Here is a 17,500-nt window from a genome sequence, read left to right as displayed (position 1 = left end):
TTACTTTTAAAGCCAGTATGTAAATGCATCAGAACACGTTTTCATCTTCTTCTCTTATGTTAGTTAGTGGTGCTGGTCTGGAAGTGAAGAAGCACAGCAGTTCAGCCTGCCTTTCACATGATACCAAAAAATGACATTTTTCATGTTTTCATGTGGACCCTTAAAAATGGGTGCACTTAAAATTGTCTCGGCTTTTTTAACAATAGAATGTTAAGTGTTCATATTTGTGATGTGCATTATCGAGTACCATTTGAATCAAATAACATTTGTTTTCTTTTTGACATTAATTTGTGTCAGCAAAATACAAAAATAGATTTTTATTCTTTTTAAAAGCATTATATATAAATATAAGGATACAAATGTATTTTTAAAATACAGAGGTTATTACACTTGCATTGTGTACGTTGTATACATGACAAGAAAATACAACATATTCAAATATTTAACATACACAGACACATTTACATGATAAATGCAACTGAGTGGCAATCCCAGTTTGTTTTTCTGCCAGTTTCCATAAAAATGGAAAATACCACAATAAATATATGTCTAGCTTTGCCGGACATCTTGCAATAGTTTATTAATTTCTGCTACCAGCTCACTGGCATCCATAAGTTCATGCTTACTGTCACTTCTGCTAACGCTAAGCTGGCTGAGAACGTTATCAAATTCATCCTCTTCATAGTTCTCAGGGATTTCTTCCATGGCTGGTAGCCATTTGGAAGAGGGTTGTGCACTCAGATGCGTCCCACCTGGTGGTCCAGCATTGGTCCCTGGGTTTTGGAAGTGAGTGCTGGCTGCCCAAGCTGCCACTCCTGATGGGTAGGCTGGTGGCTTTGCTACTACTTGTCCCTTCCTGCGCTCCAAAGAATTCATTCTCTCTGTTTCATTGCACTCAGTAAACGTATCTATCGATGGAGGCAGCAAGCGCTGAAAAACACTGTTCATTTCAGAAAGTAGAGAGGTTGTACTAAGGTCACTGTTCTCTTCATCCTGGGACTCCTTGCCAAATGTGGAGAAGCTTTTCTTCCTTTCAATTGTCTCAGCAGGCTGACACTCCTCATCAGGTGGCTGCGGCTGCTGTTGTTGCTGCTGTTGTTGCTGTTGTTGCTCCTGCTGATGCTGTTGGCCATCCTCCCCAGGAACAAACATGTTGCTTCTATAGTCTGAAGATGGAGAAGGCAGAGGAGGCATCCAGCATTGATCAGAATGACCCAGCACCCTGCATTCATCTGTACATAGCCTCATTGCTGGAAAAAAAAAAACAAAATTAAAAAATAGATCAGCTGAATAAAATCACATGTGCTTGGGAAAGGAACATTCATGTTAACAATGGCTGTTTATATAAAGTCACAATTAGAAGCCATTTCTCAAAATGATATTTGCCTAGCATGGTAGTTTGTGCAGAAACAAATCAGTGATGCATAACATGCATGCAATAGCAAGCAATTTCCACCAGAGGGCAAAACAACATTTCACAGACTGATATTTGACATCTTATGCGAATGAACAAGTAACAAGAAATGGCTATAAATATGTCAATCCTTTTTGCATGTAATATGTTGTATAATTTAGCTTTTAATTGCCCTGGCTACATTATGACTAGCTTATTCAAGACTTTTTTAAAAAAAGTACATTCAGCATTGCATTCTCACAGCTTGTGAAGAATGACACTAAAACATTTTTAAGGCTTGAGAAAAGAGTTTCACTATAATAAACTACAAAAATACTTGTACAACATTTTGCAGACACTAAAGGACACATTGAAAGGCAGCTTTGGTTTAATAATCTTATTATGGAGACTGCATAATGTGTAAGAGCCATATTATATACAGCCTACTACACATAAGAAAGTCTGAAAGTATTTTATACGCTGCATGAATTTATAGCAGATGGAACTAGGGAATGACCCCAACTCCATGGCAAGGAAGGAAAGTTGTTTTAAGTAATCTGAATGTATCCATTTATCCACAGTAATCGTGTGTTATTTGCCATTTCTGGGATTTACTTTTGCTTAAAGAAAGAGTAGAAAGGATATACTTTAATATGCATTCTGCCACTTCTTCAAATTATGTGACCATGGAATGCTACACAGAAGAGAAAGAATATGAGGGATGCAGGTTGGCTTATTCCCCAGTACAAAATGTTTAATCTACACTTTTTTATTTTTTCTTTGTGCATATCTCTTTTGTGCATGTTGTTTTCTGTTGATATTATTTTCACTGAATTGTATTTCAAAGTTATCAGGTACAAGAAATTCCATTTTCAAACTGATACGGTCATGTTATTAGATTCCAAACCTCTGTGGTTCAGAGTAATACAGTGGAATCCCTTTATGCATGTGTGTGTGCTCATATATTATAACATATAAAAGAGTGTCTGTTTGCACATATATACATATATGTGTGTGTGTGTTTGCACATGCATACGTATATGTGCACGTGTGTTTGTATATACATATGTGAGCATATGTGTGTGTACAAGTACTTGAGTGCATGTGTGTCTGTTTGTAAATATAGTGTGTGTGTGTGTGTGTGTGTGTGTGTGTGTGTGTGTGTGTGCGTGTGCGTGAATTTGTATACTTGCTTGTTTATATATGCGTACATGTACATGCATGTGTGTGTGTGTGTGTGTGTGTGTCTGTGTGTGTGTGTGTGTGTGTGTGTGTGTGTGTGTGTGTGTGTGTGTGTGTGTGTGTGTGTGTAAACCCATGATTATGAATAAAATTGGAGCAGACAATAGATGCAAGGAGTAAAACCTTGTATATAATTTAATTTTTTTTTTTGCAATATGAATATCAATTATATTTGCTAAATGTTGAAAAGGATAAGCAGCCAGAGAACAAGTTAATAACCATCAAAGCAGCACTGGAAACAAAAACAACTCCTAGGATATTATCCACTAGAGGGCACCAGACATGAATCAGTGCAACCCAAGTTTTTCCTTCTCGATTAAGGCCAACATTTCTTAATTCTGTCAGTGTTGAACGTTACACAGCTGGAATCAGTTAAATCAAGGGCAGCTGTGATGCATCATTTAGAAAAGTGAGCTGTAACAACTAAAATGAGCTCATGACTAGTTAGTTATATGGCCCCATCTACCTCCAGACAAGGCCAGACTTTGCTTGAGGAGGGAGTGAGAGGTGGGGGAGGTAAGGGGAGAGATACAAGTGAAGAAGCTGTCTTGAAATTCTCTCAATGCATTAAAGCAGCACTCCTCTAACATATAAACTTACAGTCAGCTATTTGAAACAGAAATGCCTGCTAGACAATGCCATAAACTGTCTCCCAGGAAGATATGCTCTTAACAAGGAACCTCTGATTAGTCATTTGACTGCACTTGATCTCAGGTTATTTTGCCTTGCTTTTCATGTATCTAATCATCTCTAACATCTAATTGTACTTTACTACAACTAATTTCTGAACGGATAGTACACTGACAGGAATAATACAATTAATCACTCCCTGCAGTCCCATGCTTTGCTTTCAGGTGGTGTGTCTTTGTTTCTTTATAAGAATACGTAGATACAATGTATGAAAGTTTAAGAGTGTTTGAGTGGTAAGAATGTACTCTAAAAACATCTCACTTTTTTTTTTTTTTTTTTTTTGCTACATGAGTCACTGGAAACAAAGGGCTGGAGTTAAATATGCATATTTAGTATGTGCACTAGTACATGTAAGCAAGTGATAAAAACAAAAGAAAGCTGTGAGTCTAAAACAATCTCTAAAGATTGCATAATGGCTTTGTTTAATTAGACACTAAAGTTGCCAAGCTCCAATATTCACTGCAGAAGGTAATAGACAGGCATCAGCCCCCCTCCCCCATCTCCAAATAAAAAAAGAACACCATAATCATCATCTGGTTAGGACTAAAAGTTCCCCAAATAAAATGAAATAAGGAAAACTCAAACTAATAACTAAGAAGTAATAATTAATAAGCAGCTCCAGTGATTGCAGTATTTATTAAACCAATATTTAATAAATAGTGGAATTGCTGGAACCACTTATTTATTACTTTTGGTTATTTGTAGGAGTAAAGGTTCATATATTTAAAACAGGATAATATATATAAAATAAGCCTTTCTGATGAATTTTAGAAAAGTTATGAAACAAAAAGTCACAGTTGAACAGCAGTGTCAGATCTAGTCCATAATCCACCAAAGAAACATACTGAGTTGAGAAGTCGTAGAGACAGGGACATCTCTCGTGGTTTATTTACCATTCTACGGCGTGTCCTACTTTCCTTACTTTTCTAAATATGGTATCATAAATATCTACATTTACATCATACTTTTTCTCCATCTTTGTTTGTGTCTTTCGGCTTTTCCCGGTTAGGGGTCGCCACAGCGGAACTCCGGTCCGCTAATGATTGGCAGTTGATTTTTACGTACCGGCTTGCCAGGCCTGATGCACAACCTTCAACAAAGGTACGCCCATTCATGCATGTCTCCACGCAGAAGACTCTCTAGCTGAGACTCGAACCGGACAGCGTCTTACTGTGAGGCGACAACGCTACTGCAGCACCACCACCGCGGGTTTTTCTCCATCTAATGAACGGAAAACCCATCACAAGCGTACTGCACAAAATGCAGTGCATATCAAATTATCAAACACCGAATACAGAAAAATGTATGGTTAAACTGGAAATGTTTATTACAAAACTGACGGCATTAAAGGGGGCTTCAAAGGTGCCTAAACCATACAAAGCTCTTTCATTTTAAGAGCAAAGCTAAACTGGTAGACTCGCTCTTCTGTAACAAATGTGTATTCTGTGCCACTGACAAACTAATTATTATTTGAACAAAAACCTCATCCTATTTCATCAAAACAAAATGAACAAATCCTCGGTTCATTGAAACTAGTACTTTGACATTGCTACAAAGCATTTTACATGACACAGTAACCCCTCCCGACTATGCCACTTACAGCTAACAACTTAAAGATACGAATCAAATCCTAAAGGAGTGGGCAAACTTTCAAATTTGAAAAAAAAGAAGTAGTTTCAGACTTCTGACAAACTTTTGTATTTAGAAGTTGTCTGGTGAATGTGAGACTGGATTGTCAATTGAAATTATAAAAATGAACCTGAAAGGACTCACTTTCTTGCATGTATAAAAAAATTATAAATTCTAGCGAATTTCAATAAATGTTTCTTATATTCAATAAACCTAATACTAAAAATAGTAATGCAGCAGAAATTGAGAAAACACATACCATAAGCAGATACACTGTTACAGGACATTCCAGGGTTCAGAAATAAAACGGACATTTTGTTTAGTTAAGACTGATTCGACATGGCTAATATCAGTTCCCAGTCTCTTGCATACTAACATCATTTGATTAAGCTCTCCTGTGCTCACTTACTTCCTACACCTTCATGCTCACCACCCCTATTTTCTTGCCATTGTCAGATTTCTTGTCCACTGTTCGTTTGTGCAATTGTACTTTTCTGCTATACTTTCAACTTCCTTTTCTCTCACTTGTTTCCTTTGTTTATTTTCATTCAGCAATGTCTATTGGAAATGTGCATTCCCAGGTTGATTTATATTATTTTTGGTACAATGACCTCCTACATCTAGGCTCACTGTATTATAACTGTTGTTTCTTAGCCTAATATGTATCCTTATAATACACCCCTGACTCAGGACATGCTTTGTTTATATGCATTCTGCCTGATGCTTTATCTGCATTCTGCTTGTGATCACCAAGCAGAACGCTACAGTTTTTATGCATTTACTGTTCCTGATATATAGCAATGAAAAGCAATGAATTCCTGTCTGGATTGGACAGCAGGGTGGATCAAGATACAATTTTATGTCACAGTTTCTATTTCTGTGATTCTTTCCTAACCTTTGTCACTTTGTGTGTGCAATACTTAAACAGAAAATGCAATGGTATGTGTGGGCTTTCTCTTGTATCCTGGCTTCCTTACAAAACAATGCTGGTTACAGGACTGATCTAAAACTGTCCATGTGGATTTCTTTCACCCTTAACCTTGTAGCTCAAATCATGGCTGAAAGTGATTTTAGATACACCAGTTCAACTATGTACTTAACAAAGGAATAAAGTACAACTTAAAGATATATCTATCAATATAGATAGATAGATACTCAATGTACAGTAAAAATAATACACCACTATTGTTTTGTTTTGGTTAGCTTATATATCATAAATGGGGCTATGACATTTCAGCAAAATGTCATTACACCAGATCAAACTCATTGACCATAAAATGCTGATCTTTAAAAGACTGAATAACAAAAAACCCTTCCAAAAAAAATGCACCCCCTCAAACGGGGTGCATGGGAGCTTGATAGCATGTGCATCCACACCCCCTTGTAAATATATATATATATATATATATATATATATATATATATATATATATATATATATGTGTGTGTGTGTGTGTGTGTGTGTGTACACATAAACACACTAACTCTGAGTTTGTAGTACAGTGAAGAAAGTGGCAAATTTTCCACTCTCTAGAGAAGCAATATCTCTCTCAGGAAAAGCCAATATTGTTCAATTAGTTGACTTTTTTATCAGGTTTAATAGCTCTACTTTACCTTGACGATGTAATGTTGATAACCCCATAAATGATGCAAAAGCACTGAAGTAAAGATGTTCCTATTGATGATATAATGATCTTAGACTTTTGCTCATTTAATGTTGACATATGCCTGTTTTTTTTTTTTTTTTTTTTGTTTGTTTGTTACTGTGGTAAATATTTGTTTGTTTGTATAAATTTATATTTATTTTGTGTAGTTTTATGTTGTTAGAAAGTCTTGGTATTTCTTGAGCTTTTCTCATTAGGCTACCATTGTAAATGGGATCTGGTCAGCTGTACCTCCTAATAAATAAAATAAATATAAACAAACAAGCAGATGCTACATTCAACAGATGGTTATTTTTTGAAGCAGTAAACAAGCATCAAGAATGTACTTCTCTGTAAAAGCAAGATGTAAGACACAGTATTGCATGTACATTGCATGTATAGCCTGTGAGCTTACCCTTTGCATATAACCTTATTCAAATTGATTCTATTGTTATCCCCTGTGTAGACCACATGATGAGAGTCAAACCTGCAGCCCCTAACTTTTGAAGATTAGTGATCTAGAACCAGAGCTTACTATTCTTTTTTTTTGCTTGCAGTGAGTACTTCTGGCATGGCTCAAAGGAAGTAAATGCTACTTCTTCTTTCTGCTTTTTCCTGTTAGGGGCTGCCACAGCGGATCACCTGTCCACTCATGATTGGCAGTGGAGTTTTATGATGTTGAGTTGCCAGCCCAGCGCCCAACCTTCCACAGAAGGCACACACACACACTCACGCCTAGGGCCAGTTTAGAGTGTCCAATCCACCTACAGCATTGTCTTTGGGATGTGGGAGGAAACCAGAGCACCCAAAGGAAACTCATGCAACCACAGGGAGGACATGCAGACTCCGCACAGAAGGCACCCATGCCGAGGATCGAACCAGAGTAAATCTTGCTGTGAGGTGACAACGCTAACTGCTGCACCACCGTGGCTGCCCCAGGAAGTAAACTCTACTACTATGCAATAAAATAGGCAAAGCCTTTAGATGAAAACTAATTTAAACCTTTTCTTCATTATATGTGCATGTGTGTATACGTGTCCACATTCTGATGTGCATGCACATGTGTATGTGTGTGTGTGTGTGTGTGTGTCTGTATCTTTGTGCTCATATGTGCATGCATAAGTGTGTGCCCATCTCTGTACATGTGCATGTATGTATATGTATCCATATTCTGATGTGTGTGTGTGCACATGTGAGTGTATGTGTGTGCTGTGTGTGTCTGTGTGTCACTATATGCATGCATGCATGCATGTGTGTGTATATGTGTGTGTGTGTGTGTGTGTGTGTGTGTGTGTGTGGGCGTGCGTGTGTGTATGCAAGTGATGAGGAAAAAGTTTGATTACTTTCTCCAGACACTCTCACTGTTAACACCTCAGATATATTGATGTCAGTGTAGCACACAGCGCCACATTGTGCAAATTAGAAAACAAGCCAGCACCTTCTGATATTACAGAAATCACTCAGTGCACGAAGACTCTACAAAAAACTGAGTGCCACTCAATCATGTGGCACATCTAAATGGTGTGTACTTAAACAATAACATTAGCTGTCAACTATGAGAAAAGCTTGATTACTTCTGGATGCTCATCAGAAGAGTCCTATCAGTGAGCTGACAATAGAGACACTGCTATACAGACAAACAGTAAATCTAATTAATAGTGCTGACTCTTTGCTACAGATGACTGCAGCCCTAACAGCAGTTCAAGACATGGTGTAATTAGTAATTCTGGCACTGCAAGACCTAGCTTATTACGGGTGGATAATGAGAGCGAGTGGTTGATAATTAGCTCACCCATTCCAGGGTGTGGGAGGTGTTTTCTACTCATTGACTCCAACTATTCGACAACTGATAGAAGCTACATCAGGATGGCCAAATGGTGAGTGGTTGATCCTGACAGTATGTAGCACAGTAGCTGGCCTTCTGTACATGGAAACAGATAACAATATCCTGGCTAAGCAACCCATTTTCCCAGTGAGCCTGCTGTCCACTAAGGAGAGGGGTTATTTTGCAAAAAAATATCCCAGCCCTCTGGGAATGAACACTGCATGACCCCTGATACCCATCCCAGCATCCTGCTTTGTAGCTCATCTTAAAAAAAAAAAAAAGAGCGGATTTTAGGGGTCTTCATGAAGTGCATGGTCGGGCTGGGTGGGGAGCAATAACAAAATTGTAAAAAAAAACAATTACTAGCAAAAAGAATTGTGAAATAAAATACAAGACAGGTAGCTACAGTCAGTAGCACAGGTAGCTACAGTCAGTAGCACAGATAGCTACAGTCAGTAGCACAGATAGCTACAGTCAGTAGCACAGATAGCTACAGTCAGTAGCACAGGTAGCTACAGTCAGTAGCACAGGTAGCTACAGTCAGTAGCACAGGTAGCTACAGTCAGTAGCACAGGTAAGGTAAAAGAAAAGAGGACCACTGATGGACAAAGAAGAAGAGGAAAGCAGCGTGGATGGAAAGGGTATAGTTAGATGAGCAGGAAAATAAAACAAAGAAAAACGTGTCTGCGTGTGTGTGTAAATGAGCACACGTGTGCACATGCATGCACAACACAAAAACACTACATTAAAGGCAAAAGACATATTAACCAACATTTGGTGTAAAAAATACACGTTTTTGGTGCAATCAGTTTACATAACTCTACACTCAATACTCTTTGTTTGACTAGGCAGAAAAAAAATTTGAGCAGTGCCAATTGTAGAAAAGCTGCCATGCAAATTCCCAATATACTTCCTTTCAGTCTATCACACTGCAGCTCTTGTTAGGCTAGTAGGGATGAATATACTTTTTTTAACAAGCTGTCTAGCTGAAATAGTAGCTGAATGCAGCATAAGGGAGCTAGCTTTAAGTAACAGACATGTGCTGCCTTAGCATCAGTTTTAAAGTCTCTTTTCATGTTCTAAACTGAACAAAACACACAAGTATGAGGCAAGACTGTCCAGACTTACTTCAAGTATTCGTATGTGTGTGTTTACACACATGGTGGTGATGTTTTGTTCAGTTTAGCACATGTATCTGCATGTGTGTGTATGTTTATGCACACACACACACACACACTGAGGGGGTACAGAACTACACTAGTAAGACAAACAATAATGCCCTAAATTATCTAACGCAGTGAGGAATATTTATTTCAAACTATAAATTCTCTAGAAGGTAACGCATTATGAAATAAACTGAAGTTATAAACAGTATTTTTCACTTACCTACAGGTAATCGATGCCCCTCAGAAAGGTAAAGGTCACCATACCCCTCACCAAGAAGTCGGTCAATTGGAGAATCTCTGCCCAGGTCATAGTCACTATCTCCTGCTTCACTGTCACCACGACCACTGTCTTTTAAACTGAACTTATCCATGTCTTGTAATGCATATCTGTAAACAAGAAAACAAAAAATGGCATTTTTATTTGACTGCAAATTTTGATTATTTAGCAAGGGTGCGTGTTCATAATAATTCCTATTTTTCAGAACTTTACAGCTGTTCTCTCAGATATCACTTGTGTTGATTTTCCTATGCATCACATTCTATGGCTGAACCCTTCCAGTTACTGCACTTCACAAATTACAAAGCCCAAGGGAGAAAGATACTGCACAATGGTAATATGTCAAACTGGCAAAAATTCACCCCTTAATACACACACACACACACACACACACACACACACACACACACACACACACTTGAAATAAAAGGTATTATTTCCTGTAGTGTTAATTCCTAATCCATTCTGCTTGTAGAGAAGGCATAACGATTAAGCTGCATTTATAGAAAAGTCATACGTCCAGAAATGAGACCTTGCATCTCCATTATCACAGACTGGCAGCACAAGAGCAAACCTATGACTTCACCGATAAAACTAGAATGAGTATTAAGACAAAAGGTTTTACTGATTTGCTTATTAATGTTTAGATATTTGTAACTAAAGAGTCACTATTCCCCAAGCATGTCAGTAGGCTAAGCTATATGAAAACCAGTGTGCTTTTAACTTTCTTAGCAATTTAATTTTTATAGCTCAAAATGTGTGTACACATATGCACACACACACACACACACACACACATAAACACACAAACCACAATTTAGTCTCTGTACCTGTAACTTCTGGAATATTTGTTTCCACGGAAACTTGGTCTTGGTTGGTATTGACCTTGATGTAGCATTGATAAAAGCTGAGAAACCTAAAAGGTAAAAAAAAAATTATAAAAAAATCATATTTACTTTTCCTCTTTAATGCAAAGCACAACTACATGTACAGTGAAACAAACTCATTTAAATGCTTATCTTCTAAAGAAGAGAACTTATATTTCATGTTAGCTGAAATAAAACCAAAATCACTATTTTGAAATATAATTTTGATAATATGTGTAAGAAAATGCACAGTTAGCTGCCAAATCAGCAAACAGACATAAAGCAGTATGGCTACTTAAGAGGGCATGAGTACGTTCAACTATGTACTTGTTACAGTTAGTAAGCAAAACTAGCAAATGTTACAAAAGATCTTTACCTCAACAGGTGGTGTGGTGTGTGTCAGTTCCAAGGAAAAACTCTCTGGTACATGATTTGATGAAATAGTTGCCAGGCTGTTAAGTGACTGACGACTGTGCTGGCTCTGACGGCTGCTCATCTGACCTCTCTCCAGAGTCGGGGATGCAGATGGGGAGGACCGATGGTGAGACCGAATTGGCAATGTGCCATTCATGGTGGGCACAAGTGTGATATCTCCTTTATGAATCTGTCGTGAAGGTCTCTTTGGATGGTGTTGATAAGTGGACTCAGCTACACGGCAGTTATATGATCTTGTGTCTTTTTTCTCTCTGTTACACCTTGCAGCAAAAACTACCATGATCACCAAAAGAACGGCACAGATGGCACCCAGAGAAATAATGATAATCATGGACACATCAAGGGAGGATTGTATTCTAGTTGTGGGAGCTGGGCTAAGCATGTCAGGCACATTTTCAAATAGTCCCAGTTTTAATAATGCAGTACTACTCAGCTGAGGGCTGCCTTTGTCCTGAACCATCACAAGCAGATCTCTCCCAGAGAAATGAACTGTTTCCAAACTAGCATTTGTATAGATGTCACATTTCCTTGAGTCAATAGTAAACAGTCTATCTTCGTTACCACTTACAATTGAACAACTCAGTTCTGCATTGATGCCGGAGTCTCTGTCACTTGCCCTTATAGTGCTAACTAAGTAACCATAATCTGCATCCTTAGGAACAGATATATTGGCTGTGCCATTGCGTAAAGCAGGGACTAGAATTACAGGGGCATTGTCATTTTCATCAATAATGGTTAACACTACTGTGGCATTACTTATGAGCTGGTGGGTTCCTCCATCTCTGGCTTGGACAACAAATATAATTTTGTTTACATCTTCATGGTCAAAACTTCGAAGAGCATATATTGCACCATTAGAAGGGTCTATTGTTACATAGGTGGTGATTGAGCTACCTATCACATAGTTCTCTAAAATGGTGTAAGTAACTTGTCCATTTTCTTCCAGATCAGGATCTGTAGCCATAACTGAGGTAATATATTTTCCTGGAAAATTATTTTCTGACAAAAATATTTCATACCTGCTTTTTTGGAAATGTGGTGCGTTGTCGTTTTCATCTGCAACCTGCACTGTGAAATGTTTTGCTGTGGAAAGGCCTGGTATCCCTTTGTCTTCAGCTATGACTGTCAGACTGTATTCTGATCGTTTTTCTCTGTCCAGACTTGCATTAGTCAGAATAATGTAATTGTTTTCATGCGTCTTTTGAAGCCTAAAATGCCCATGGCCATGAAGTTTGCATACTACTTCCCCGTTCAGACCAGAGTCCTTGTCTTGTACCCTCACCAAAGCCACAAAGGTGTCTGGGGGTACTCCTTCCGAGATGTAAGCTACCTCGTCTTTCCCAGGTGACATTAGATTGATATTGATTTCGGGCTTGTTGTCGTTAACATCCAAAACATTTATAGTGATTTTGCAATGGGTTGGGATTGAGTTCGGACCCATATCCTGAGCCTGCACGTCAATCTCATAAGACTTCGTACTCTCATAGTCAACTTGCTTGATAAGCGTCAAGTGACCAGACTCGGGGTCGATCTTAAACGTTTCTGTGATCCTAGGAGACACATGGCTACTGAAAGAGTAAACCACCTTGCCATTCGCGCCTTCGTCCGGGTCTGTTGCATTAAGGTCAATGAGAAGAGAGCCTACTGGGGCATTCTCCGGCAGACGGAGGGCATATGACTGGCGCTCAAATACTGGACTGTTGTCGTTGGAGTCCAACACGGTGATGCGCAGCAGAGCAGATCCAGACCTTGGAGGTATCCCCCGATCGGAAGCAATAAAAAGCAGCTCGTAACTTGCCTGTCTTTCTCTGTCTAATTCCCGTACCACTACGAGCTTGGCATATTTGGTGCCATCATTTTGGCTCAGCACTTCTACTTTGAAGGCATCGTTGGCCGCTAGTGAGTAGTCGTGCAGCCCGTTCTCTCCAACGTCGGGATCGAAAGCTCCATCCAGGGGCAGTCGGGTCCCCACCGCTGCGCTCTCCGAGATCTCTATGGGGATCACAGACCGAGAAAAGTGCGGTGCGTTGTCATTAATGTCCAGAACCTCAACAACTACGTGGAACAGCTGAAGGAGGCTAGTGGGCAAGGTGATCACTTCAAACTCGATTGTACAGTTTGGGTCCTTAGGACAGAGCTGTTCGCGGTCCAGCCGCTTCTGCACAGTGATTTCCCCGGTGCTGTCCTCCTTCACGGCTAGCGGTGTTGTATTGCCCTTCTGCATAGTCCGAAACATTATTACTACGTCTTGGGGTAACCTGTCAGCTACGTCCTCCGAGAGTCGGCCAATTACCGTGCCCACCTTCTGTTCTTCATAGACTCGGTATCTGACCGTGGTACCCTGCGCCTCCCTGCTCATCAGCACCATCACAACCATCGCCACCAGGTGGGAGAAGAATTGCCAAGAACTACGCATTTGGAACCGGTGGACTGGAGGAAGCCGTAGGACACAACACATTCTAGCCTGGGGCTTGAGAAAGATGCTGCAGTCAGTTTTCTCGTGCACCTAAGTATTAGTGTTCGTTTCTCAACGCAATTTACAGAGGCAGTTGTGATATTGGACCCACAAAGAGTGGCGCCTTCTCTCTACAGGTCCTACTCTTTTAACTTCTTAGTTCTTTAATTCCTTGCAACAGGCTGCATAGCCCCGACTACATCTGGTGGCGCTATGAGAAGACATGAGAACTAAAGGGTGGCACCTCAAAAAGTTTTGATTTTTCACCGCTTACATGCGAGTCAGCTTTCTTTCCGCCCTTGATATTCATGTCCACATTCTCTTGCGAAGCAAATACATTGCAAAGGGTGATATCCCCCTGACTCTTCTTAATTCCCGCGAGCCTCAATATACCAAGTCAGAACGTCCAGCCACTGAGTGGGCAAACCACGTCACACTTCAGTCTAAAATCTGCTCGAGTCTCAACTCCCAACAAAACTTTGGCTACGCGTGCCGCGAGCAGTCCAGCCAATCAGCTGCACTCCCCCAAAAAAAGACTGAAGGGGCTCTACGTCAGAAGTCAGTAAAGCTACCCCGCCCCGGCCTCCCTTAGTAAAGACTGAGTGTGCCACTACAAAAGGGGACAAATTACAGCGCCTAGTGTTTAGATTTTGCTCGTTCTTGTTTTAGAGGGGCGACGCCTGTCTAAAGCCTTTTTACATCACCCCACCCTCATGTTTTTTTTTCTTTCGTCGAGTAGTCCTGTCCCCCAACACACGCACACTGACATTTCAGACAGTTTACTGTTTGCATAAACTTTTTCTCTCTAGCATTTAGACTTAATGCCATTAACAGTAAAAGCGTTTTTTTTTAAATAACAGCATCCATGTTTTACCCACCGGCTGGTGGTTTGCTTGTGACATCAGGGCTGCCGATTCTGACTTTTTTCTTCTTGAAAGATGATGTAGCAACAAGAGCACATTGTAATTTTTATGTGTTTATGTTTAGTTTCAGCTGCACCCTTCTCGCGCTCCGGGTTCCTTGATCTTGTCAGGTCTGCTGCCAATGGCAAGACGAAATGAGTTGTACATTGCTCTCTTCAAGTCATCCTGGCAGAATGCTGCATTAATGAAACAGCTCGAAACAAAAATAGTGTGCCAAAAACTATACTTCGCCATTTTTTCCTCTTTGCGCATCCATACTGCCTGTTTAAGAGACATTGGAAGGGGATCTCACACTGGGAATAAACAGGTTTATGTTCAGTCGAGAAAGCTGAACTGTAATGAAATTCTGTCACTACACCTATTAAAATGATTGGCTAACAGGGTTACACCGGTAAGTGTCACTGGGATGAGAATTACTATGCAAGGAGATGCTTACGGTGGCTTCTGTGGAGCTGTGCCTTAATTGATACCCAGCTCTTACAACTGTAATGCATTTTCGTGTCCTTCTTCCTTCAACGCTCCGCAAGCGTTCTCATTTCTTTTGTAGCTGTATGCACTGTCTTTCCTTTGAACTAGCAATTTTGTCGACTGAATGCAATCAATTTTGCCTAGCTACTTATAACCTGCGTCAAGAAAGAAAAGTATAATCCGTCCGTTTTGTCTTTGGTTGTTCTGGTTTGTCAGAACCATGCTAAAGTCGCTAAAGAGATTGGTGTTTTACAAAAAAGTGTAGCTCAGAATATAAACTGTTCCCTGTAAGCATTTGCACTGTTTTTTAAATATGTTATTGTCTGCCGTGTCTGGAATAAGAGCGGTGTGGCTAATTGCAGAAAATAGAAAATGCTATAATGAATGTATTTAGTACTGGGTCACGCCGATGAACATTCGGGACCCGTGAATAATACTGTTTTACAACTTTGCAGCCCTTTCATGCTCCTGAGCCCTGAATTAGCATCCTATATGCAAACCAGAAAGCAAACACGAGCAACTGGAGCTTTAGAAATCCACACCATCTGGCCTAAGTCTCCCACAATCCAACCCAGTAATTACATCAATGCAACCTTCTGCAGTCTTCCTTTTTGCAAACATCAAGATAACTCTGAATGAGAATTAGTGCCTATTGAGGTGGACGATTCAACGATAATTTAATTCCATTAGTTCATGGTCTGTTCTTAAACCTTTCAGAAACATTCCCAAACACTTTTAGAAAAGTCAACTGCAACTTATCCGTCTTAAAAACAGCGTATTACAACGCCCAACTTTAATGTCAAGCCATGAAAATAGTCATTGGACTGTGTTGTTTGTTTATTCTGGGTTACAAGGGATTGAGAGCAACACTTCAAGTTACATGCCTACAAGTTACAATGCTTTCTAAAATCTTCTTACAGTATCATCTAGTTATGTCAAGCACTGATGCAGAGGGTAGTGGAAGACATAAATAAATATAGCATGCAGCGCTGACACACGCGCGCACACACACACACACACACACACACTGCAATGTGCAGTTCTTAGGCATCAGCCTGATCAGTCACCCTTAAAAACATCCTACTGCTTTTTATACGTTAGGTAAAGTGTAATGGCAAGACAATTGTGATTTTCTAGAGTTTATTCGCATTATGACACTTGCTAATATATTGCAAGGCGCCTACAGTCATGCAAATTAAGCAGAGATAGAAGGACAGAAAGTTTAGAGCGACTTTTGTATGGATACCCGCGGACAACCTTTGACATGACAGTGATGGAGACAAAGCGTAGTGTCATGCCTGCAGAAAACTGTGGTTCTGAATGTCTGGAAGTGAAGGATTTGCCTTTTGTTCTAGTCCCTGGGGCACGTGTGGGAGAAGAGCGGCCTTGGAACCTCAGCTCTTTATTAGGCATAACGCATTCAGAAATGGAAAATAGGCACAAATCAAGTTAGGGGCACTGCTGCCAGAATGTTGCTCTAGCTTTAAATCGTTCGGCATTTAGTAACATGCTCAGCGTTTATTTATTTCTCAAAAAAAAAAAAAGTAAACTTAACAAGCGCCTAAGCTAGTCAAGTTATCAGATTGTTTTTATTTTCTTGGCTTCAATTTTCCTTCCTTTCTTTCCTGACTTGTCTTGTCTCCTATGGGAGCACTGGGGTGTGAAACATCATTTAGTTACCCCAAGCAACATTTGCTGATCAAGACGCGTTTAGGATTAATTCAAAAGTAAACACAGTTTCTGGGTTGTTAAGGACAATACTCAGGGCGAATGTTTTTACTAGTCAGCCAGATTAAGTTTAGGGAGTCTCAAAACTTGCATACGCGTTTGCATACTTTGCAGTATATGTTTTAAATAAAATAAGTGCATTACATCCCCACGTTGCAGGTGAAAAATAGCTGCAAGTTTGAAGTTTCTAGTTTCAGAATTTTAGAGGCATCAGCGATTGATCCCAGAGTTTGTGTTTAGGATGTCACAATTGAGTGCCAGAAAAGTTTACTCATGCTGAGGAGAAAAAAAAAACGAATTTTCTCTAAATTTGCGATCAATAGGATCGACCATGCTTTCAGTAGCAGAATATAAAATAAGACTGATTCTCTATCTTTTGTAGCTAATGTTAGCTCCAGGAACACACGTTACTCCATAAAAGCAAGTGTTCCTTCTTGTCCTTCTGTACCAAATTGCAAAATTGCCAGTGCCGTAAAGTCATCCAAAGCAACAGACAGCAACTTTGTCATTGTAATGAGCCGTTTTTTGGAACAATGAAGTTAGCAGGTGGCACGTAGCTGGATCTGGGGGTTCTCCATCACCAGGGTGCCAGCACATCTCTCAGACTTTGTAATACAGGAATTTTGTGGCTATGGATTTGGTTTGCAAAGGCACGCGAGCATCTGCCGCCTGCTCCCCCTCATTACCATTCATACAATTAACTCTTGCAGTTGGAGCTGGAACGAGGGGAAATTCAATTCAGTTAGCTGAGCTCTGTTGC

At 39.8% G+C, this 17,500-nt stretch overlaps 1 protein-coding gene across 1 annotated transcript in view; it reads right to left on the bottom strand.

Moving 5' to 3' along the window:
- Positions 1-14,908, bottom strand: part of PCDH18 (protocadherin 18) — a 15,168-nt gene extending 260 nt beyond the window's left edge. Inside the window, exons 1-4 of the mRNA XM_044061665.1 lie at positions 11,108-14,908; positions 10,696-10,781; positions 9,809-9,975; positions 1-1,250 (exon numbers count right to left, since the gene is read on the bottom strand). The exon at positions 1-1,250 is cut by the window's left edge and continues 260 nt beyond it. Of these exons, the coding sequence (XP_043917600.1) occupies positions 550-1,250; positions 9,809-9,975; positions 10,696-10,781; positions 11,108-13,624 (3,471 nt within the window). The 5' untranslated portion in view covers positions 13,625-14,908 and the 3' untranslated portion in view covers positions 1-549. The remainder of the gene's footprint in view (positions 1,251-9,808; positions 9,976-10,695; positions 10,782-11,107) is intronic.
- Between the last annotated feature and the right edge of the window lie 2,592 nt (positions 14,909-17,500).

Source organism: Protopterus annectens, chromosome 2.part0, assembly GCF_019279795.1.
Source record: "Protopterus annectens isolate FY-2018-M chromosome 2.part0, PAN1.0, whole genome shotgun sequence".
NCBI lineage: Eukaryota > Metazoa > Chordata > Ceratodontiformes > Protopteridae > Protopterus > Protopterus annectens.
This window is presented reverse-complemented; position numbering and strand designations above follow the sequence as displayed.